This window comes from Halichoerus grypus, chromosome 8 (genome assembly GCF_964656455.1).
Source record: "Halichoerus grypus chromosome 8, mHalGry1.hap1.1, whole genome shotgun sequence".
Taxonomy (NCBI): domain Eukaryota; kingdom Metazoa; phylum Chordata; class Mammalia; order Carnivora; family Phocidae; genus Halichoerus; species Halichoerus grypus.
The window spans coordinates 2,059,281-2,083,439 of NC_135719.1; the positions used below are offsets into that span (position 1 = coordinate 2,059,281).

Genomic DNA, 24,159 nt, shown 5'->3' on the forward strand with positions numbered 1-24,159 from the left:
GGCCACTTCACATAGGACCTCACAAGATTTCAAGGGTTTCAAGGGTTTGGGAAAAGTGTGGAGTACAAGATCTGAGAACAAGGTTATGGGCAGCAATGTAGGGGACGGGTCAGAAGGAGGGAGAGACTGGAGACAGAAGACTGGTCAGGCTTGAATGTCCGGCATGAATGTCCATCAGGGCAACATAGGGGTTGTGCTTGAGTCCACGACTGGAGAGAAGATGAGGAGGTAGACATCACTATCTTCCGCGTGGGCAAACGGGGTCATGAGCTTTAGAAAGGGAGGGGGCCGAGTTTGCTGGGCAGGAAAGGGCACTTATCTGAGAGTTCACTGCAATCCAGCCAAGGGACTACTAGTTTCTGAGAATAGCAAAGCAGCTAGAAAAAAAATGCAATGGCTTGAAAGTCTGATGGTTTGGACCCCAGAAGAGACGTATTACTTACTGATTATGTGAATTCGGACAAATCCCTTAATCTCTGGGCTACAGTGAGGGACAAACCAGATCATAAGTGAATCACCCGATGCCTGGGACCTAGAAGGCCCTCAATGTGTGTCATTTCAACTCGGAATCTACTGGGAATCAGTGGTTACTTTCAATGTGTTTTTGGAAATTGGAGAGCTCTAAATAATAACTAAGAGCAGCAATGGTATTAGTTTGGTATTGAGGACAGCAATCTGTTTTTATGGCACGGGAAACCTTCTGACCCAGTTTGCAAACATTTCCTCTGGCATCGTCTTCCTTTATACAGAAACATATTTAAAAAAAAAAACACAACCTTTTGTCCCCACTCAAAGAAGGGCTTTACCCCTCTGCCTTCATGTCACAACATACTTTGAGGGATATTCTCACCCCCTCCCTTTCTCCCTTTTATGCCAGGACCCTGGAGGACAGCCAAACAAGGTGGGGCGTATCTCATTTCCAATACCGAAGGGGAAGACAAAGTGTATGCCATGCTGAGTGTCTGGAAGCTGTTTATTTGATTTTCAGCTGTCTTTGTTCCAACATGAATTGAATTGTAAACACACGAGAGCAGCTGCTAATAGGTACCTAAAGATTTGAGGAGCAAATGCCCCCAAGGCACACACTCATGGCGCCATCTTTACGAGTCCTTCATGAGTCTGTTCTGCTCACTCCTGTCCAGCCCTGGGATACGGAGTGAGTTGGGGACATCACATCCTCTGTCCTCACAGAGTCCTGACCATGATAGATGGGACTGTAACCACATGAGAGAGCCACTGAGAATAGGGTAGAAATCTACACAGAAAAACGCGTCGTGTCTGAAAGTTCCAATGCCCATTTAAGACCTTCAGAGAGAAAGGCGAGGTCACTCCTTTATGGGTTGAAGAACTATGACTTTTTTGGTTGCAAGTAACAGAACCCAAGTCTGAGTTCAATTTAGCAAGATAAAAAAAAAAAAAAACGAGCATGAGGTTGGATTTATTATAAGGACCCAGGGGGTGTCTCCTAGAATCAGAGGCAGGTATAAAGCCAGGCCATACGAAAGGACTGGAACCAGGAGAAAAAGCATCAGCCTACTTTTGGTCAGTTGTACCCACTGGTCCAATCCATTGGCCGAGGAGTCAGGAGTCCTGCCAAACAAACATGGTTCCAGGAGTGCCATCCTGAGAAAGGGCAGGTCGGTCCCAGGGTCTGGAGCACAGAGTCAAGACCATGGCTCACAGCAGAGGTTTGGGAAGCCTCAGAATATAGGGGTCTTTGAAACCCTGAGAAGGTGCTTGACCCAATTCAAGTGGCATGGATCTCATAGCAAGAGGTAGGACTATTCAGGAAAGAGATGGCCACACGGAGCGTAGATCATAAACACCAGTATCAGCCGTAAGGGCGAGCACTGTCTCCTTGTCTCTGTACCCCCCCACCCCCACCGCCCAGACTCAAGGACAGCAGTGTCCACTTAAGAGGGCCTGGATAGATTGAATTGTATGAAACTGCCATTTTTGGTAGATCAAAGTGGTTGAATACTGATAATTTCCTACTTCCAACTCAATACATGATATATGTACATTGAGTTGAGCTGGGACCCAACTTTGAATCTTCCGTGTGAGGCCCTGGGCAAGCCATGGGTTCGATGGTTTTCACGGCCCATCCCTGCTCCAAGGTGCTGGAAATACAAGACTAGGGACACACAGAGACTCAGAGGCCGGAAGAAGCTGGAGTCAGGTCCCAGCCAGGCACCATCCGGCCCCTGCGGGCCCTCGGGTTGCCCGTGGGGCCTGCCCTGAGCTGACAGGACCTCCTCCTCCCTTAGCCAGGACCGCTCGCTCCCATTTTATGGTGAAAAGCAAGGACTAACTTTTTCCAGCTGAAGCCTCTGGAAGATCTTAAGCAACACAGCCAACTTGGGCTGGACGTGGGCCAGCGTCCCGGGCCGCCGCTCAGCTCGGCAGAGGAGGCCAGGGCCCGGGGCGGGGGCTCTGGGTGCTGCTGGCCACTGCTCTGCGGGTGACGTACGCGTCGGCAGCGGCCCCGGGGACCAGGCTGAGGCCCTCTGCAGTCTCTCCTCTGGAAGGCCGCTCTCAGTACCATCGGGGGGCGGGAGTCTCGAGGTCCTGACCCCTCGGGGCAGCCCGTCTCTGGGGAGCATGCGCAGTTTCCAGCAACTGCCCTTCCAGAGAGTACACAGCTGGTGATGGGAGGTCACTTTTATGGAGTGCCGACTGCATACCCGTGCTTTCCGAAGCACTTTGTATACGTTGTCTTTTAAAACTCTCAAAGACATCAGTATTGCACTGTGTGTTAACTAACACAATTTAAATTAAAAAAAAAAAAGAAATAAATAAAATTTCCTCAAAACCTCCATTAGGCAGAAGAGACTAACAGCCTTAGGTGCCGGAGAGGAGTGTAGCCTGAAATGTTGAAGGGGGTGAGTCTACAAAGTTGGGGGGAAAGGGGAAACACGGGAAAAATAAATCCGCGAGATAACAGCATCGAATGTTATGAAGCTACTCCTGTGTTAATAAGAACCTACGGGAATTTCCCAGAATTGCAGAACCACTTAGTGGCACGTGTGGGGTTCAAATTCGCATCTGTTAAAACCGAAGCGCCCCTCACCAGCGTGCAGTAAGCGTCAGGACACAGGTGCTCTGCCACTCACATTTCTGTCCGCAGCGGCCGTCTGAGGAAGGGTCCGCTGTCACCGGCGTCTTGCCGTCAAGGAAGCCGGAGAACGGAGAGCTACCAGGACTTGCCCAGCTTCGCACAAGGGCTAAGAGGCCAAGGTGGCATTTGACCCAAGGACACCTGCCCCCCGAGCATGGTTGGGTTTGAGGACAGCAACGAACACGGCTTTGTCTGCCCGTGTCCCCCCAAACCGCACTCCATGTGGGGTTCCCCAGGGCAGGCAGATGAAAGCAGCTGTGTAGGATGGCACATTCGTGCAATTGGGGACCACTCCCCAGTTATAACACGTGGACTGCGGATACACACAAGAACATGGACGCATCTCAGAAACGTGCTGAGGGAAAGAAGCCTCACACAGGACTACATTCTGGGCAATTCTGTTTATACAAAGTTCCACAACAGGTGAAACGAATCTATGGTACAGTTTTGATAGAACAATTGTTGAGCCTCACAAGAGGGAGTTGACTGGGAAGGGATGTGAGGGAACTTTCTGGAATGATAATGTTCTTACCTGGATCGGGGCTTGGGTCACACAGGTGCAGGCATTTTCCAAAACTCAGCAAATATACACTTAGGGTTTGTGCATTTCATTAGATATAGATTTTACCTAAAAAGAGTTCAGGGGTGCCTCGGTGGCTCAATTGGTTGAGCGTCTGACTCTTGGTTTTGGCTCAGGTCATGATCTCAGGGTCGTGGGATCGAACCCCGTGTCGGGCTTCATGCTCAGTATGGAGTCTGCTTGAGATTCTCTCTCCCTCTCCCTCTGCCTCTCCCGCTCGTACACTCTTTCTCTCTCCCTCTAAGATAAATAAATGAATCTTAAAAAAAAAAAAAAAAAGATTTTGAAAAATTTAAATGAATATTGAACTCTAGTTAATAACAGGCATACTGAAGTATTTAGGCAGAGCGTGCTGGTGCTCACAGTTTACTTTGAAATGCATCCAAAAGCTAAGGTTGCTTTCTGGATGGATGGACAGAGGTATGGATGGATGGATGCGTACTTACGTGATACAGTAAATATGGTGAAATGTTACTGGTAGCCTCTCGGTCGTGGGTATGTGGGTGGTCACAGCAAACTTCTCTCCACGTGGCTGTATGTTTGGAAAACAGCCTGGTAAAATGTTGGGAGTGTTGCAGGGGGACAAGCAATTATGTGGAGCCCTGGGGTCCCCTAGTGGTGAAGCAGGGCCCCCAGACCTCAGGGCCGGTTGGCGAGCTTCTCCAAGCAGGTGCCACCATACTTCCGCACCTCTGTCCCATCCCCCATGCGGGACCTCATTGTGAGTCGGCACTGATGTATGTGTTCCCCTGGGTCTCCCCTCACAGAGAGAAAGCAGAGGCCGGGGAAGCCTCACCTGAGGTCTCCCAGGAGCCTTGATTTCTAGGGGCCCCTCCCCAGTAGGTTTATCAGAGCCCATTTTCTCCCAAAGATCACGGGCTTTTTGTTCATCGCCCTAAGCTGCGAGTCACACCTGCCCGTGGGAGCACAGGTAACCGCTGGAGCCGGGGGCCCACGGGGCTGTAAAGCAGCCTCGGTTGGGCCCCCACCTGGTGTTGCTTCCTGTAGGTGTGTTTGAAGTCATAGGAACCCAGCGTGGTTTCTGCAAATAAATAACCCAGGAGAAGACAAGCCCCCACAGATCAAAGGAGGACTCTGGCCCAAGCTGGAACCAAAATCAAGCGTGCTCTTCTGACCCCAGTCTGGCCGGGCAGTGGGAAGAGCGGGGAAAGTCTGTGTGCTGTGCAAACACTCCCCGTCTCTGCCCTTCCGGGGTTTGTGCGAGCCTGGGAACGGGAGCCGGCGAGAAGGCCGCGCTGTCTGAACGGCTGCCAGGCCCGGCTCGCCACATTCCAGCCCCGCTCCCACACGCAGCAGGTGCCTGCAGACTGGCCTCGCGTTGCATCTGCCCCCAGGGGCTCCCGGGGCCGCTCGCCCGAGCCAGGCTCTCAGGTCAGCGCTCTGGGCCCTGGCTCTGGGAGGAACTTGTCACGGCCTACTCCTTTGTGGGGAGCGTGGCGGCCTCCAGGTTACCGTCGGGGGCACTGGCGGGCAAGGGAGCTGGAAGGAGATGCTTGGCGGCAGCAGAAGGGAACGAGGACTCAGGAGGCGTCTCAGGGCACCAGAAGGTCAGTGTGCCCAAGAATCGCTGCGTTGGTCTGTCTGTGGCCTCAGCCAAGGCTCCTTGCTGGCAGCAAGCTCCCAGGGGCCGCTGCTGCTGGTCCCCTGACCACCCTCCGAGTAGCCCTGCCAACGGCCATCCCTCCCTTCAGGAAGCTCAGGGCCGACAAGCAAACTCACAAGTAAATAAATGATGACAAACTATGGCAAGTGGAGAAAGCGCTCCCAGGCACTGAGACAGGACCTTGTTCACAGGGCAGGGGTTTGGAGGAGCCCCTCTGAGAACCAGGCTTTAGGCTGACACCCGATGGGTGGGGCGGGGCGAGCATCCCAGGCGTAGGGGTGGCCCGTGAGAAGGCCCCAGGGCAGAAACAAGCTGGGCATCTTCAGAGGACAGGACCACGGGACCGATGCAGCGGGGGTGGAGACCTGTGTGGGATGAAGTTGAGGCCGCACGGGGCTGGGTGAGGAGTCCCGCCTTCCTGCCAGGGGGGAGAGCAGCCGTTGGAGGGTCTTAAACAAAATGTGCCATGACCCGTGCGGGCCGGTCCGCTGCAGAGAGACCGTGGTGGGGACGGGGCACGATGGTCCTTACCGGGTCCTGTAGGAACAAGTCGGGCCGTGGTGGTGGCAATGACTTGCTTTCTTTCTAACGTGGGCTACTTTTCCAGGGACACGCATGTTTTGGGGACTTGGGACAGCTGGAGAAAGGAAGTCTCTTTCCCAATACAGTAATAGGAGGCCTCATTGATTAAACTGGATATTTTGTGAGCACAGAAACACCTGTAAGAAACTGACCTTCCTCTTGCCTTCCCCTTTTGGATCCTTTTCAGTCAGGATGGTTTCCAAAGTAACTGTCGAAAGCGCAACTCAAATTGGCTTACATGAAAAAGAGCCATTATTGGCTTATGTAACTGAAAAGGTCAGGGAGAGCACTAGCTTCAGGCAGGGCTGGATCTGGGTGCTCAAGTATGGCTGCTCTCCGTCTGTAGGCTCTGCCTTCCTCTGCAAGCTTCATTCTCCGGCAGGCGCTCTCAATACAGAGACAAAGATGGCCCTGGGCCATTCCAGGCTTACCACCCTCTGTGGGTGAGGACCAGCCTCCCAGTAGTTCTGTGTTCCCTTTTCTTTGTCTTGGGTCCTGTGACCATCGCTGAACCGATCCCAGCAGCCAGGGAATAGAACATATTCCTTGGCCAGGCTGGGTCCCATGTCTACCTCGGTGGCCAAGGTGGCGGGTCAGCCCCACCTGAACCACACGGGCTGCGAGGGAGGGACAGAGGGTCGCCCAAGGAACAGTGAGCTGCTGAAGGTCCACAGTGGGCTCCTGAATCCGTGGCCTGGTTTCGCCCTTTCTGGAATTCTCCCTGTCCTGCCCCCATCCAGTTCTCCGTCTGTCTCATTGCATTCGAGTGCAGCACATTCTCCCACAAGTTGTTAAGACAGATTCTCCCATCGGGCAAAACTCAGATTCATCACCTCATGTTCTAAATCTGTGTCTGGACCTTGCCTCTCCTAAGGGGACCTGGCCCTGGGGACAGGAGCATTCTTCGGCCCCCACAGGTCCTTGTTTCCAGTTTGGAGGAAGGCCCTGGTTCATCGTCCATGTGCCTGAATGCAGTGGGGGGGCCTGTCCTGAGTGCAGACGCGGGTCCTGACCAGCACCTCTGACACGCTGCCCACATCAGCATCATCCAGGCTCGGGTGTGTGCAAACGTGGATGGCCGGGGCCTGCGCCAGGCCCGCCGCATCAGAACCCTCGGGGTGGTGGTGTGATCTGCACACACACCTGTCCAGCTCAGCTGTCCGCTCCCCCTGCTCTCGGCCTCGGGGGCGAGTCTCTCTGCCGCTCCCCTTCCTTCCTTTACATCTGGAAGGAGGTGCATCGGGGCAGCAGGTCCACGGTGCAAAAACAGTTTGAACACACAGAAGAGAACCACAGTTAGTGCGGCTTCAAGGCAGTTAGCGTTTTCCGGGGCTCTGTGGTTTTGAGAACTCCTTTTCTTCCCAGGCGTGCACCGGGTGGCCTTGGCAGGCTCTGTCACCTCACCTCCCTTCCTTCTGGCCACTAGAATCTGGACGACAGCTGTAAGTCGGGCGCGTGCAGCCCACGCACCGTGCCTGGAGGGCCGCTCCAGAAGGCTGAGCCGTCAGTGGTGAAGGCGCTGCGTGCAATGTGGACGGTGCAAGCCTTGCTGCGCCGTTCGTGTAAACCAGGACCCACCGCCCCAGGTACCTGCTGGTGGCTGCCTTTACGTCCGTCCCACCTGACCGCGTACCTGATGGAGCGCTGAGCCAGGCAGCCCCCGCTGTGATGAAGGGCATTGTTTCTGTAATGGGTCCTGCCTCAAACGTGTGCCCCGTGCGCATCTCTCCTTCCCGCCTGAGCCTCCCCGGTCACAGCCCCAGGTGCTCGCTGCTGGGCACTTGCCCCCCACCTTCTCCTCACCCCTGCTGTGTGGTCCCCTCTGTCCTGTGACCTCGTCTCTGCCCCAGCACCTGGCTCCTTTCGCTCTGTGGACACACCGAGCTCCCCCTGCCTATCCCCAGCACACCCCTGTCCTGTCCCTGCTCCGTCAGCCCCTCGCTGACCGCCGTATACAAGGGCAGCTCCTTCCCCCCGGTCTGCCGGGCTTCCTCCATCGCTCTGAGCAGCATCAGACACACACACAGTGTGTGCGTGTGTCCTGCCTTCTGCCTCTGCCCCCGGCACCTGTGCCCCCGCCCCCCCACTGCGCGCTCGCACCCGACCCCGGGCGGGGTCTTCTCCTGAGCTGTCATGCAGTAGGCACTTTGTAAATGCGTGCTGAGTTCATTCGAGTCCGGCGGCAGAGCCCTCCAGCTGCACGTGGGCCCAGCCCTGCGGCAGCATCTTCGTGAAGAACACGTGGGCTGGCTCTGCGCGCAGCCCCCCATCTGCCCCTGGGGCAGGATCAGGTCCGAACTCCTGCCCCGAAGGTGCTCCAGGACCCGGCCCCTGCCCGCCCTCACCTCCGCGCTCCTTGGCGCGCCTGCACCCTCACCTGTATTTAGCACTGATTTGGGGGCTCTTTGAAACAAAGCTCCTCGTGGGAGTGAGCCGTCCCACCCCCATCAGGCAGGAGCCCCCTCGGTGTGGACGATGGGTCGGCAGGGCCATCACGATACCCTGGGGGGGTAAAGCAGGTGGCAGCCTGGCAGGAGGGGACCGGGAGAAGGCCGGGGACATTTTGCAGGAATCTCCCGGGAACCTCGGAAACAAGTCGGCACACGTGGTGTAACCTTAGGCCAGGAGAGATGCCCGGCCAGCTGCTGATGCTAGTGTTTTCAGCTAAAAAACACAGCTGATGAAGTGTTTCTTGCCGTAACCCCTTATCCAGCCAGTGGAGGGTGTGCGGCCTAGTGGTCGGACTCGGAAGGGCACACCGGCTTGCCCCCACCCATGTATAAGGAAGCTGAGAAGGCCGGGTGGGGGGGTGGCACGTGAGCCCTCCCTCCACACGAGGCTCGCTTACGTAGAGAGCCATGGGATGCACTGGGCAGGCCAGACTGAAGCCCAGATGCGGGCAAGGGCAGGGAGGCTCCCGGGAGAGGAATGGCATCCTGGAGAAGCCCTCGTGTGCTGTGGCTGGGGGCCATGTGACAGAGGCTGGCCCCTCCGGCTCCGGGCAGCTTTCACAGTGAGGCGGGAGGCGAGGTGGGGAGCTCCTGTGGGCCAGGCACCGGGGGGCAGGCTCTCCTCCTGGGGGGAAAGGCTCGGCCGGTGAAGGCCGAGGTGGAGCTCTGCGGGGGTGACCGGGGCAGTGGCCGCATGGACAGTGACAGGGCTGACGCATGGATGTGTGCAGGTGGAGGGAAGGAGGAACCCTACAAGGGGCCAGACTTTCTGCGTGAATAGGTGAGCCTGGAGGTGCCGGGCATCTGACGCCTGGGGACTAAGGGTAGGGACACAGGGACACCTGGGTCACCTTTTAGAGTATGCACTGCCCCCCTCCACCCCCAGAGCGTGCTGGGCTTAGCAGGGAAGGAGAGGCCAGGACACTTCCTCGCTGCAGCCTGCAGTCCACTCACACCGACCTTGGACTCTGTGAGTCTGGGGAGAAGATATCCCCTCTTCCTTTCTGATCCTGTGGTGGGATCCTTTCCCCCTCCATTGAGGGAATGACTTAAAAGACTTTTAAAAAGAGTTACAATTATAAAAATTATCAGCTTGTTTAAATGTCTCCAGTTCTGCTTTCATACTCCCACCCGGTGTTTTAGAGAGCACCGGACAGAGAGTCTGAAGATGCAGTGCGGGCAAATAGCCAAGTTGCTTGTTCGTTCAGCAGCCCCCAGGCGAACACGTGCACTCACTGTCCGGTGTCGCTGGGCGGCCGCTGGGGGCCAGGCTGCCGAGCTGCAGTCTGCAGGAGAAGCAAAGCGGGCTTACCCCCAAGGAGCCAGCAGCCCGAGTGTCCAGGGAGAATCATTCGGTAAATCCCAAGGACAGAAAGGGAGAAGCTTGAAGAAAGGTTTGACCAGTAAACTGTGGATGCAGAGGAAGAAGCCACTGATAAAGATGTTAGGTCCCCGGAGACTCGGGGGAGGTCGAGATGGACTCAGAGCAAAGGCAAGTTTCTGAAGGTGGGAGGTGGACAGGGAAGAGAGAGCATTTAAGTCCAGGAGGCGCAGACCGCGTGCAAACCCGCCGGGGGGCCGGGGGACGTTTGTGGGAAGCCGGCTGGTGACGGAGATGGGACCTGCTCCCTGCGCTGGGTGCTTCCTGTCCCTCCCCCAGCCCCCCGCCGCCCCCCTCACCAGGCCCGGCGTGGCTCGTGTCTCAGCGTGGCGCCCCCAGACGAGCGATAACTTAGTACCGGGAGGGGTAAATAAGTCATCTCTTACCTTTGTCTCCCTCCCCTCCTCTCTGGAGCTCTGCCGACCCGCTGTGAGCGGCCAGCCAGGCCCCCCCGGAACAAAGCAATGAACTGAGCTGTTGTCAGAGGACATCCTCCACCTGCCCTCGGGGCCCCTGGGGCCGAAGGGGTCCCCCCAGCTCCTGCGTACCCTCCCCAGTGGGCAAACTGTATCCAGGCACAACCTCTGCCTGGGGCCCAGCGTGTGGCTCCCAATGTGTCATAGCTGCGTCCCCCCCACCTCCATAAACCTGGCCCCGAGGGGGTGAGGTTCCTATGTCATCCTCCATGTCAAGCTTTCGAGAAAGCATCTCTGGTTTAGCGGTGCCTCATAACTGACAACCCAATACTCGCCATTTATCAGTGAAAGAGGCTCCCGAAAAATCCCACCTAGGAAGTCAGAATGAGGGTCGGCGGCCTCGGGCAGCGAGCGGGGGCCGGGCCCGGATGAGGACGATGCGCATCATTCATGGAGCGCCGTGGCTCCGTCCCCGCACTTCACACCTGCGTGGCTCGTCCCATCCCGTCCAGCGGCCCCCCAGGGCGGCTGCCCTGCTCCCCCCCGGCAGCCGAGGGGACGGGGCTGCGAGCATTCAGAGAAGGGCCGCGATCACACCGCTCTTCCACGCAGCCGGCACCGCACCTCGGGCGGGCCTGGTGACAGCCTGACGGTGAGAGCGCTGAGCCAGCACGCTGTCCAACCCTCCCGCGGTGACGCTGAGCTCACAGCGGGCAAGTGTCTCTTCTGAGCCGCAGAACGCTGTCCTCAGATGTGAGCACACGGGAGCACGGCCCGGCCCACCCCCGGGGCTTCTGACGCGGGGAGCCAGGTGCTCCGCGGGCGGCTGAGGCTGCAGTGATCCCCACGGGGCTGGGGGGGGCTGACGCTCGTGGTCGCCGACACCGCTCGCTCGGAACCGCGTCGCTGTGGCTGAATTATCTGCTCCAGGGCTGAAGCTCCAGCAAGGTCGTTAGGAGCTGGTGTGCGGGGAGGGCCACGCTCGTTGTTTAGATTTCGGTGCCCGTGGCATAGGGTGATGGGACCGGGGACCATTTTGAGGGCGGAGGTCTTCCCTTCCTGGTCCCCCAGCGCCAACATGGTGCCCGCTCAGGGGGTGTGGAGACAAGTGGCAAAGATGTGGACGCTGTCGGGCCCAGGAGCCAGTTCGGTGGTGTGACGGGGGGCTTGGGTTCGGTGGCACAGGGAACCCCCCGTATGGAAGAGGTGTTTCGTCTGGGGAAGGAATTTTTAGCCCCTAGGGGTGTATCAAGGGTGTCTGAGGCCTGTTTACTATCCAAATGATGACTTGAAGTCATGCCTCTGTTGAAACAGGGGCAGGAACAGATGGGCCCCGTCTCCCCCCCACCCCGCCCTGCTTCCCTCCTCCCCAAACAAGCAGGGAGGCGGGGAGGTGACACGTGTCCCCTAAGTTCGAGTCGGACAGAAATTCTCCTATCACATGCCGGTTTGGGTTTCCATTTACTGCTCCTGACCCACACAGGCGACGGTCTTCTGCTCCGTGAGCCTCAGTTTGCCCATCTGTAAAATGAGGGGATCCTTGCTGCTTGGAGCACGGCCCACGGCCCGGCAGCAGCAGCTCACCTGGGAGCTGGTCAGAAATGCAGAATCACACCCCAGACCTGCTGGGTCAGAAGCTGCGTTTTAACGAGTCCCCCAGGGGATCCAGGCGCCACCCAGGCACGGACTGGCGGGAAGGGGCCTCGTACCCTATGGGCTCCTGCGTTCTGTGAGCCTGACATGAAGTGGACAGTGACTTTGTAATGTCACTGACTGCTCTTTGTGGAGTGTTCCCGCTCGTTCCAGAAAGGTCTGGGCGGGTGTGTTTGCAGAGGTGGGGGCAGCTCACGCTGGAGGGGCTGCTTCACGGGGAACCCGGGAGACGCTCTGGTGTGCAGAAGCAAGGGGTCTTCTGTGCACTTCTGTCTGAGGAGGCCAGGTGGGGCTCCCTGTGTCCGCGGTCCCCAGCACAGCAACCCCAAACGTCCTGAGAAAGGGCCCAGAGCTGCCGGGGCCCCCAGAGCTGGGGCTCCTCCCGTGTGTGCCTGTGATCTGGAAGGTGCGCGGGCTGCCCTGTCTCCTGGTCCTTCCTTCTCCCCGGGGACTCTGTGGCAGGACCGGGTGACCAAAGGAGTTCCTTCTTCTGCCCGTGGGACGAGGCTGGGACGAGAGGCAGACCAGGGAGTTGGCTGCCCATTGCCTGATTCGGGAGAGGAGGCAGGGTGGGCACCACGCCTTGTCAGAGGAGATTTCTGTCTGGAGGGAACGAGAGCTCTGGGCTCTGCCTTCCTGTTTGCATGGTTTCTGGGGGCCACTGGGGTGGGCCTGTGGGTTCTTGTCCAGAAAAGGTTCTAAGATGAGCCTGCGCAGGTGGTCTGGCCTACACCAGCCCCACGGGGCCCTCCGCGAACGGTGGCACGGGCTGGCCTTCCAGAGAGCACAACTGGGGGGCTGGCCACGGGTCAGGCATCTCGCTTGATCCCACGGTGACCTTGGAATTTAGGATGTATTCTCTCAGATTATACAGACCAAGAAAGGGAGCCCCAGGTGGTCAGATGGTTTTCCCCATGTCAGCTGCGTGGCCAGGACTGAGGACTCCGGACCACACCGTCCTGCCAGGGGCTGGGCCCAGGCTTGTCAGGATTTGCCTAGTGCAGGTCTGATGGGGCAGACAGCTGTCCCTGTGCTCTCACCCCCCGAGACGGGCTGCCGGCTCACCCTGCGGGTCCCATGTCACCCCCCCCCTCAGAGCGGAAGCGGACCCCCCCACCTCTGGACTCTCTCGGAGGGGTCCGGCTTCCACGGCCCGCTGGCAGCAGGGTCTCTCGCGCCCTGGGGCCAGCGTGCTACTGTTCTGGGCGGTCTGAGCGAGGATCCAGGGGCTCTCTGGAGGCTCGAACAGCACTCTGCTCCCCTCTCTCCGCAGGTGCCAAGCCCCAGACCCCAGGACGGACCACCTGCCGAGAGAACCAAGACCCTGGCGCTGGCATGTGAAGGCAGCGTCTCTGGTCCCCGTGAGGCCCGGCAAACACGCGGACCGAGCCACCACGGAAATGCAGAAATACTACTGTTCTGGAACCCTGAGCTGGTTGCAGCGAATCCTGAGGAGCTGCAAACAGCACGTCCGCCTTCTTCCTCCTTGCGGGCTCTGCAGAAGAGGGGTCGCCGCACCCTTCAAGGAGCAGGTCAGCTCAGGGCCATCAGGCAGCGGTCAGCCAGCCTCCGGCCCGCGGCTTCCTGCAGAAACTTCTAGCACTGTTGGCCAGTGGGTGCTCTTCCCGGGCCTTCGGCAGCTGGGAACCGGGTCAGGACCGTATCTTGCCAGCAGAATCTCAACTCCCGTTGCCAGAAAGCTTTGAGTGGCCGGCGGACAAAGCCGTCCTCCCTTGGTGAAGAACTCCCAAGTGAAATTTGAGAAACTTTGGGGATTCGCTTCAGCAGAATGTTCCTCGGGGTTTCTGTACTCGGGCGCTGGAAGCCACTCCGGGGAGAGAAAGCACAGAAGCCTGCCCCCCACCCCGGCAACGTGGGGTTCACTCTCTAGGCAGGAGGCCTCTCTGCCCCCCGTGGCTCGGACAGAGACACGGCAGAGGTCTCTTTAATGTTGGGACAAAGAGGTCTTGAGCATTATCCCTCCAAGTGGAATTGTGTGTATATCCACCCAGAAAGTGATTGTGTGTGTGTGTGAGTGTGAGATCTTTGAAATGACCTGTGATATAATCAGAAGATGTCAGAGCGGCAGGGCCCCTGCATGCCCGACGTCCACTCCGCATGGGACTCTGGGGCCCATAGAAGCGGTGCTTTCCCAGGGGACCCCAGGAGCTGGGGCAGAAGGGGTACCCACATCCAGACTGCCTCCCATTCCCATCCCCTCCACGCTGGGAGCTGGGGACATTCCGTGAGCGAGCGGAGGTGCCAGCCTGTGGTCCAGAAGTCCGGGCGCCCTTCAGAGGAGCCCCGTGGTGATGGACTTCTCTGCAGCAGACAGCAAGCTGCCCCTGGTTTTCCCGATCGGGACTCCGGAGCGGGGCCGTGCTGCTCTCCTGTCCCTGGAGTCCCTCCTCTCCCTGAGCAGGAACGCAGACTCTCCTGTTCTGGGGGCCATGGGAAAGGCGCCGTTCCCAGATGCCGCGATGCGTGCCTTCAGCGGCCGGCCGAGGCGACTAGAATGGGCCTGTTGTTCTCGCAGGCCAGGCCTGGGCCAGGCAGGGAGGGCACCGCGGGCACTGAATCTGAGAGTATCGGTTTCTCCCTCCCCGCCTCCCGGTACACCTGCGCAGAAGGACGCAGGCCCAGGGCGAGGGGCTCTGCTCAGACCTTCCTGTCTGCCCCGACTCCCCCGGGGCGCCCCCAACACTTTACTGGGAGCCCACAGGCCAGGGATGGTCAGATTTGTCCCTGAGCTAGTTCAAGGGGAGGAGCCTGGTCGGGCGAGAGAGATTTAGGCCCCTTCCTTCGTGAGGGAGACTGTTTGTGCCTGGGCACAGCCACCATCATGCCCGGGATAGGACCCGGGGACCCCGGCGGGGAAACCAGAGCTGGTCACCACCACCCCAAGCCCAGTCTGAGCCATCTCTGTGGCCACAGGGGGACAAACATGTTTCCTGGGTGCATTGTATTCTGAAAGGGGAACGTGGCATCTTCCTTTTAATGTTCCTGTCTTGAGGTTTATCTAGACAAGAGTCCCATATCCACCGTCTAAAACGAAAAAGATAAGCGGCTTTATAAAATAGAAGTTTAATGAAAAAGAAACTTAGTTCCCTCACACATAAATATAAATCCATAATCTAGGGCTGTTCCGTTCTCCACAGGGGCAGGGCCTAGATGTTTCTCTAGATTTGCTTTGCCACCTTTAGCATGGGTCCCACTACGTAGCCAAAGAGAGCTGCTGGAGATCCAGCCATCATGCCCACATTCCTGCCAGCAGGAAGGAGGAAGGAGGGAGGAAGGTCTTCCTGGTTTCCCTTAAGGACATTTCCTGGAATTCATACACCGTCCTGGGGCTGTGTTGGCCAGAACTTAATTCTGAGGCTACAACTTATATAAGAGAGTCTGGAAAGGTAGTCTTTATACTAGGTGCCCATACCCCCAGATAAAAGTCAGGAGTTCGTTTCCCAAGGAAGGAGGGAACAACTGGGGGACAATTCTCTATCTCCGCCTCATCTTCCTTTGGCTAGGTGATACACAGAGGGTTTGTAACACACAGATATCCTGTTATCAAGACTTATTTTAGAAGTGTAGACTGATAAAAATGGAGCAAAGATTAGAATTCAGCCCGTCCACAGCCTCGTTTTCCAAATTAAGAAACTGAGGCCCAGAGAGGTCAGTCAGAAAAGCTGAGCTCACACAGCAAGTTTGTGGCATCTAATTTCCTCCAGCTCATGTTGCATGGGAGTATTTTCGGTTTTCTCTGCTTCTTAAGAAAAAGGCTTCATTCTGGAGGGGCGGGAGCGCGGGCACCAAGGATGAAATTCCATCCACTGCCGGGTCTCTGAGCTGCAGGCCCCTGGTGGGCCGGGGACGGGGCAGGCGCGCCCCGGTCTGCCCGGCCCTGAGTCATGGCGGCGGAGGACTCTGCCCCGCTGGCTGGCCCGTGCCCACTGGCACTGCCCCTGTGTGTGCTGGTGGCCCTGTCCGTGTCCGCCCCGTCCGTGGACTCACTCAGGGTCTCACTCGGCGTGCTTCAGTTTCAGGGATCACTCCACCAGGATGGGAGCTGCCAGCAGGCAGGACTTCTCCTTCAAGGCGATGCTGACGCTCAGCTGCCTCAGCCTGGCCTGCTTCGCTGGGGCCGCGTCCACAGGTGAGCCACCACAGCGCCGTGGTACTTCCGTGCCTCAGTGGGAGGGCGAGGCTGCTGGGGGCAGGAGAAGGAGCCACAGGGCAGGGGCAGGGCGGCAGGGCTCTGGCCGGTCCCTGCTACCCTTCCATCCCAGGCGAGTCTTGTCCTGGGCCTCTGTCGTAAGCCACGAAACGATGGGGCTGGACCAGAGGCAGGGGTTCCACACTCAGCGTCCACGGGAGCCGGGCAGACCAGTGGGGCCGGCCAGGCGGGGACCGTGGTCACCTGGGGAGCTCAGGCTCCTCCAGAGGGACACCCACTTCTCAGTTCTGGCCAATTGCTGTCATGTGTGAAAGTGGGGCCCCGTTGTGGGATCTCATGAATTCTTAAGAGAAGGCAGAAATCTAGATTTTTATGTAAAATTCCCTTCTTGTTAAATGTTGACAACCAATTCAAATGTTACAGACCGCTTTGGTGGGGGGGGGGGAGTCCAGAGAAAAATCACATGTCTGGGAGCCAGCCTGCCACCTCCACCTGAGCCCACCGTTCCCTCCTCACTTTGCCGTCATAAAATCTGGGAACCGCGCCTTGTCGGCTGCGATGCTCTACGCAAGGTCTGTTTTTCTGATCTCAGTGTCAACTTTTTCCTGGGACGATTTTGAATGAACAAGCAGAAGCTCAGGGCAGGTTTGTGGGGACAACAGGAGGCAGCCACCAGGGAGACAGACTTGGGGGGCAGGTGAGAGATGGGGGACCATGTGTCCGTTTCGAGCAGAGGGTGAGCGATGACACTGTCACCATCGCGGCTCATGCTCTTATCATTAATCGAGCTGGCTGCTTTTCTGCAGTAAGAATAAAGGAACTTTACTCTGTTTTGTTCTTCTCGACCCGCGGAGGGCAGGAAGTAATCTCTAATCATCACGAGCAGAATTCCTTCAGCGTGATTCCCGTGGAATCTTGCAGGCCTGGAGGGGACGGGGCAGGCAGGCAGTGTTTTAACTCTCGGTGAGATCGTGGGCAGCATGGCCTGAATTCATTCATTCATTCTTCCGTCATGGATTCACCTAGTGAACGCCAAGGGGCATCGGCGCTAGGCCAGGAGCGGGGCTCAGGTGTCTGTTTCCGGATGAGCCCCCTCAGGGCCTTGGGGAGGTCTCATCGGGTACTTTCCTGCCACCTCCTGGGTGTCTCTCTTCTGTCTGGGTGGAGACCGCTGGATAGGAGGCCGTGTCTCTGGTTCTCCCGGTCCCTGCTCCTCTCTGCAGTCTCTCCCTCCGTGCCCCGAGTGCGCCGGGCTTGCATTCACTCTCCACCCCGCTCCCTGCTCCTGCAGCCCCTCCTGGGAAAGCTGGCTGCCCTGGAGATATTCCAGCCAAGGCTCTGACCATTGCCAGCCCCTGGCCGGTTCCCACAAATGAAAACCCGCTGAAACTGACCTTCGCCGCGTGTGAATATCCAGCTCTAATGAAAGAGCCCGGCTTGTGCCCGCTCAGCCTCTGCCGTGGGGCCGGAGCTGCTGGTGCTCTGGGACACGGTCTCCCGATGACAGGAGAGACTGTGGGGTCAGCCTGACCACTTCCAAACCCAGATGTGACGTCGGACTCAGTGCATGTGCCTGGAGAGTAGAGGGGCGGTCGAGCTGGTCCTGGGAGATGCGGGTGGCAAGACCCTAGGGCTTTATCCCGGGAAGTTGGGACGCTTGTGGCTGCATGTCTGGGCCACTCGGCTCGCCAGTGGGCCTCATGTGTCCCCTGCAGCATCCCCTCCTCGGAAACGGACACCTGGGTCCAGAACTAGGTGGACGGCAGCCTCCTTGGCTGGAAGCCACCAAGCCCTTGACCCACCTGAAGACAAACCCAGGGACGGGCAGGACCCTCAGACGCCTCTCGGTGCGGTGGAGGCTCCAGCCCCAGCCCCCGTGACCCAGGGCTGCCGGGTGCTGAAGCAGAGGCCCACCCCCAGCCCAGCCTGCGGGCGCCGGGAGGTCCACTGATGAGCAAGGGCCATATTTCTCCGTGTGTTGCGGTGACTCGAGCCCCTTGGGGCTCCCAATAGCTGGAAGAGCTGCTTTCCAAACAACGTGAAATTCTGTCCTCCATGAAAGAGATCCGGAGCCTGAGTGGGTGCTGACAGGGAACGAGCTGGTGGGCATCAGGCGGGCGCTGTGGGGCTGGGGAGGGCCGGGGGGGGCCACAGGCGTATTCTTACGCCTGCGCCGAGGGCCCACCCCATGCCCGGCAGAGGGGAGAAGCCAGTCGCTGCCTTCAGAGGGACAAAGAAGACGAGGTGATATGGGTTTGGGGTCCGTATCTGGGGCCATTGAGTGAAGATAAAGGGCGCCTCCCTTCCAGTTCTCTTGAGATAAGTAAATACGGGGCAGACACTCCCATCCCAGAGTTAATGGAACGAAAGTAAAGCGACATTTTGAACTGACGTGCCGGTAATCGCACGGAGTCCCTCCCGGGGTCATGGTCCCCCCGTTGTGGACGTTGTTCTCTGCACCCACGTGGCTCAAGAGACACAAGGCGCTGGGCGCCCTTCCTTGGAGCCTGAGCTGGAGGTTGCGTCCATCCTTCCAACCTACACTGGGGTCTTCACCTTCGCCTGCAACCTTGCCCCCGCGGCGGGTCTGCCTGCCCCCCCTCCACCCCTACCCCAGGGGCCTTTAAATCTAGCGGTTCCCGTGCTTTACAGCTTTCGAGGGACAGAGGGGAGGAAGGCATCCGGGCTTGTTGTCTGAGGCAAGCCCTTCTCGTTTTGTCTCGCCCACCTCTTCCTCCCACCGCTTTTCCTCTGGATTGTTCGTTGCTGCAGGGAGAGTCTCCCCGTGTCCGAGGCAGTTCTCTTCCCTCCTGCATCCGCAGTACGCTGCTGGAGTCGAGCCCAGCCAGCCAGACGGAGAGGAGCCTCCTCCTGGTGCTTCCCCGCGCCTCCCTTACACCCACCACGGGGGCCTTTAAGTTCAGCTGAACGTTCTGACTCGCGAGGCCACCACGGGCCACGAGGCATCAGGTTCCCTTTGGAGGTTTTAGGGCTGAAACACCAGCTGTGGCCGAGCTGGGCTTGCAGCCCGAGTCCTGGCCGCACTCCACAGAGCTTTCCAGAAGCCACCCCGCGTGGTTCCCAGGTGGCAGCTCAGGGGAGAGGAACCAAGGCCGTGGTTGGACAGGTGTGGAGGTGCCCTGGCCGGGGAGCCTCGCCCGGTCTCTCTCTTCCTTTTCAATCCGACAGTAACATTTGTTTTGCAAAACTTAGTAGTCTATAAACAACATATTGTTAAATATCGACAACTTTATTTCCAAATTACTTCCTTTTAAAAGAGATGATGGCAGCCTCTTCGGGCAACTCCATAGACGGGACTTGCCGGGTTCCCACGGGAAACGTGCCCGGTTACGGGGGTCACTGCCCTCAGGGGATCCTACGGCACGACCTCTCCCCCAGGGAGAGACACAAATTAGGTACAGTTCCTCCCCTTATAGATGCCATTTGCTAATAAGGGGTCACCTTCGTTCGAAGCGATGTTCTCGGTAACACGGTGTATTATATAATACCCTCCTTCTCAGGTTTCCGGGGGAACAGAGCTAGAACATGAACCGAGAGTCAGATTCTCATGTGGGAGGGGAGGGGGCCGTGTTCACTCTCAGAGCACCGCTTTCCAGGGGAAAGAATGTCTCGGATGACAAGCACTCTGGGCAAATCATCCCCTAACGCTGGGTCCTGGAATGTCTTCAGGAATCATCTGGTCTACCCTCCCTTTTATAAATGGAGAAACTGACCCCAGAGGAAGGACGTGGCTGGTTCATAGACGTGAGGAACTGAGAGAGTCACGGGACTGGACCCCAGGGCTCCTGGCGCCTACGTCAGGGGAGACCTTGTTCTCCAAGGCCTCGTGCTAGTAGGGAGAGGACAGGAGCCAGGAAGGTGCGGGAGGCCCCCTGGCACCGTGGGGCAGTCCCTACATGCTGAGGTGGGGGCAGAGGCAGTGACGTCTCTCTGTCCTTGGCAGCGGCAGCCCAGTGCCCTGACCAGAGCCCCGAGCTGCAGCCCTGGGACCCTGGCCACGACCCGGACCACTATGTGTACATCGGCCGGGGCAGGACCCTGCTGCTCACCTCGTCTGCCACGGTGAACTCCATCCATGTCTCAGAGGGAGGTAAGCCGGTCCCCCCCCAACCCCTCTCCCCTCCCTCCACCGCTGCGGAGCCCAGCAGGTGGGTGCAAGCTGCCATAGCTCCAGACGGGCAGAATGAAGGTCGTGTGCTCCGGGTTCAGGTCGGAGCATCGGTCCGTCGTGATGCCTGTAGCTCTGGGCACCTGGGAGCGGCTTGTCCCAGGTCCAGGCTCGCTGAAAGAAGCGTTTACAGAGGGAGAGTCTTGCTGGTGCGGGGAGCATTCCTGCGCATCACGCCTTCAGATGCTCGCTCTCTGAAGGCCGTGCAAACCGGCAGGCAGTGTTCACACGTGGCCGGGCCGGGAGGAGACGGGGGGCGGGGGTGGGAGCCACCTGGGAGCACGGCAAGCGTGGGAGAGCTGGAGAGATGGGCCTTCTTGCCCGTCTGGATGAGGTGGGGGCTTAGTGGGTCTGCCCTTGCTCCGGCTGTGACCTCACCATGACCATGTGTGTTCCCATGTCCTCAGGAAAGCTAGTCATTAAAGACCACGAGGAGACCATTGTTCTGCGCGCCCGGCACATCCTGATTGACGACGGCGGAGAGCTGCATGCTGGGAGTGCCCTCTGCCCGTACCAGGGCAATTTCAGCATCGTTCTGTATGGAAGGTGGGCGCACGGGCTCCGGGGTGCGCTGGGATCTGATGGGAAGGAGGCTTTCCACAGGGGAGAGGGAGACAGGATGGCAAGGCTTTCGTGCGAGGTGGGAATTACCCTTATAGATGGCCATCGGGCAACCATGAGCAGGACAGATGTCAGTGGTCGGGGCGAGCCGGGGCAGTCTACTGGGGGTTTGAGTCTTGTGGCCCGGGTCCACGCGTGAGTTATGAGTCCCCACCAGAGGTTCCTCTGTCTTTCGATCCTGTCACGGCTCGGGGAGCTTCTGGGAGTGTTGATTCAGTCGGTCATGAGGGACAAGGTAAAGAAAACCTCCCTGTGATATTGGCTTCGGGCTGTGCTCTCTCTTCGAAGAGCTGAGGTTCTCAGGAGTCGTGGCCAAGAATATCCGAGCGTCTGTGGTACATGGCCCCGTGGTTCCACCTCTGGTGGGACCAGAATGTGAAACTCCTAGTGCTGAGCACCAACATGTAAACTAGTGATCAGTGTTTTTTCTAGGCCTTTTGGCCCCATTTTGGTCTGGCTTAGGGCGATCTGGTGGGTGACGCTGTCTCTGCTGGGCTCGGGCAGCTGCCACGTGTGCCTGGTTCTGTGGCGGCCGCCGTGGGAGCAGCGTGGTCCCCTCTGGGCTCAGCATCCGGTACAGAGATGGGTTGACTGACTCTGGGGAGCTGTTTTCTCTCGTAGGGCTGATGAAGGTGTTCAGCCGGACCCTTACTTTGGCCTGAAGTACATCGGGGTTGGCCCAGGAGGCACGCTTGAGTTACACGGACAGAAAAAGCTCTCTTGGACATTTCTGAACAAGACCCTTCACCCAGGCGGCATGGAGGAGGGAGGCTATTTTTTTGAAAGGAGCTGGGGTCACCGTGGAGTCATTGTTCACGTCATCGACCCCAAATCAGCGACAGTCATTCATTCGGATCGGTAAGGTCTGCCTTCAATTAAACACATAGCCCTTCGCTCCGGAGACAGCCCCGGCCAGATGCGGCTCTGGGAGCTGGGATGCGGCAGGGATCCAAACAGACAGAAGGCCCCCGCCGGGAGGAGTTCCGTCTCTCCCTCCTGGGCATTTGCATCGAAACTGAATTAACAGGAACGAGCAGACAGGCACACATGTATACACAACATCGTTTCAGATCGTGCTAATTAGGGGGAAACGACATAATGAAATGGTGGAGGGTAACTAGGGAAGCCCGTTTTGCATCAACGGGTCAGGGAAGGCTGGTGTAAAGAAGCAACATTTGAGCTGAGAACTGCAGGGCGAAGATGAGTCAGGGAGAGAGTGTTCCAGACGGCAAGCAGCAAGAGCAAAGGGCCAGTGGTGAGGGGGGCGTGATGGTCTGAAGCACAGAAGGACCTGCAGAGGGGTGGGGACACAGAGCAATGGCAACGTGGCACAGTGATGTCCGGGTTTTTGGCAGGGGCAGGTGCACTATCATTAGACTATGGGCAAAACGTCCTGTTAACCACTTCACTGGCCATCTGTAATTTACCTTCATGACCCCTGTGAGTAGGTTCTGTGATTATCTACGTCATACAGAGGAAAACACTGAGGTTCAGGGGAATCCATTTGCTCTGAGTCACAAGGCCAGAAAGTGTCGGAGCTGCAACTCACACCCAGATCTGCCCAGACAGACCCTTAACCCGTATTCCTGCTGGGCACCTGCCTTGGCCTGGGGCTGAGCGATGCTCAGCGCACAGGTAACGTGGGAAGCCAGGATGAGCCTGATAGACACAAAGTCCCTCTGTCCGAGAGCCTTCCCTTTACACGCGGCGTGCCGGCCCTCTCACTGCCTCTGGAATCAGTACGGTTCGGTCCGTCGCGGCGAGCCAGCCTCCAGCCTCGCGCCTTATTGAGCTGCGGGAAGAGAAGTCATCCCAACAACTGGTGTGCAGGTTCCAAAGGCGGGACAGTTGCTCCTTCCAAATCTCCTTTGGTGAAAGCGTGTGTCTGGGGCCTCGAGAACCTGCTAGGGGAATGCGTGTGAGTAGAGTTAACAAACACTACACACGCACGCACTCAGGTGCAGGCTGCAATCTCCTGAGAAGGTTACCTGGAGGAACGAGAATGTCGGCCGGCCCTTAGAAGGTAGTAAGCATGTGATCAGGCGGAGAAAGGCAAAGAAGGATGTGTGAAGACATGTGCTGTGTGGTGTGGTCATAGCACGGAGATGGAGACACGCGGGTCTCGCGGCGGGTAGCTCCTGGGGGACGGGCGGCAGGGAGGATGAGGGGCCCTGGCCGGGACACGCCAGCTTGCACAAACACCTGCAAACCAGTCTGAGGATTCAGGAGCGCCTATCCCGCCACTCCCACCCCATCCCCATCCCCACCCCCCGTACCACCACTGTTTTTCTTTCCCCAAATCTTGGCCATTCACGCTGTTTTATTCTTCTAGGTCTGTTTTAGAATGATTTTCCTTGTTAAGCCCCCAGACAAATTCTTTCGGAATTTCCATTATAATTGTACCAAATCTTTAGAGTCGCATGGGGGATAGTTGGGGGTCATTACAAAATTGTGTCTTTTCTTTGTAAATGCTCATCCCGGGTGGTGTAGATTTTTGTTTGAAATCATGCGTCGTGGGTATTCTCTATGTGTGAGAGCGGGTTACCTTTGTCGAGTTTGGGAAGGTCGGTTTTTGCTGTCATGAAAGCTCCGTTCTTTAAAAATCACAGCCCTTGGGGGCTTTGGATGGCACGATCGTTGTTGCAATGCACACATGTGCTTAGACCTCCTTTTTTGGGGGGCTGCTGTCAGGACTGTTAAAACCCACCCCCCTGCCCTTTTTAGGTTTGACACCTATAGATCCAAGAAAGAGAGCGAACGTCTGGTCCAGTACTTGAACGCGGTGCCCGCGGGCAGGATCCTTTCTGTGGCAGTGAACGATGAGGGGTCTCGGAACCTGGACGACGCGGCCAGAAAGGCCATGACCAAACTGGGCAGCAAGCACTTCCTACACCTTGGATTCAGGTACCCCCGTCACTCCCGCCCCCACCAGGCTCCGGGACCCCGAAGCCCCCCTGGGCCACGCAGGTTACCTTAGTGTCTGTTCCTTGCCCGTGGCACGCCCCGCTCAGTGCCAGCCTGGGGAGTGGCGGGCAAACGCCCATCTGCACCGGGTGTATCTGGGAGCCCGGATTTTCTTACAAAGCGTATTCCACTCTGAACACACAAAAGCTCTCTGTTTGCATGAACTCATTCATTCATTCAGCCGCTTACAAAATGTCAGCTGGACATCTGTGTGTAAGCCGTGCCTCAGATTCACAACTGGCTTCGTTTGCCCATTCTTTGGCAAAAGGGGTCATCGTGTGCCTGGGGGACGGGCAGACATTGGTTTAGAGATCCTACAGGGTGTCTGCCCAGCCCGGCACCCAGGGAGAAGGGCCTCTGATGTGCCCGCTGTGTTTGGTTTGTCTCGGATTAGAGCTTCATGCCTGACT

At 57.8% G+C, this 24,159-nt stretch overlaps 1 protein-coding gene across 1 annotated transcript in view; it reads left to right on the forward strand.

Moving 5' to 3' along the window:
* CEMIP (cell migration inducing hyaluronidase 1) overlaps nt 1–24,159 on the forward strand; it is a 133,205-nt gene that overhangs the window by 61,675 nt on the left and 47,371 nt on the right. The window contains exons 2-6 of the mRNA XM_078078807.1: nt 15,839–15,954; nt 19,940–20,086; nt 20,572–20,710; nt 21,407–21,643; nt 23,510–23,689. Coding sequence (XP_077934933.1) covers nt 15,861–15,954; nt 19,940–20,086; nt 20,572–20,710; nt 21,407–21,643; nt 23,510–23,689 — 797 coding nt within the window. The 5' untranslated portion in view covers nt 15,839–15,860. The remainder of the gene's footprint in view (nt 1–15,838; nt 15,955–19,939; nt 20,087–20,571; nt 20,711–21,406; nt 21,644–23,509; nt 23,690–24,159) is intronic.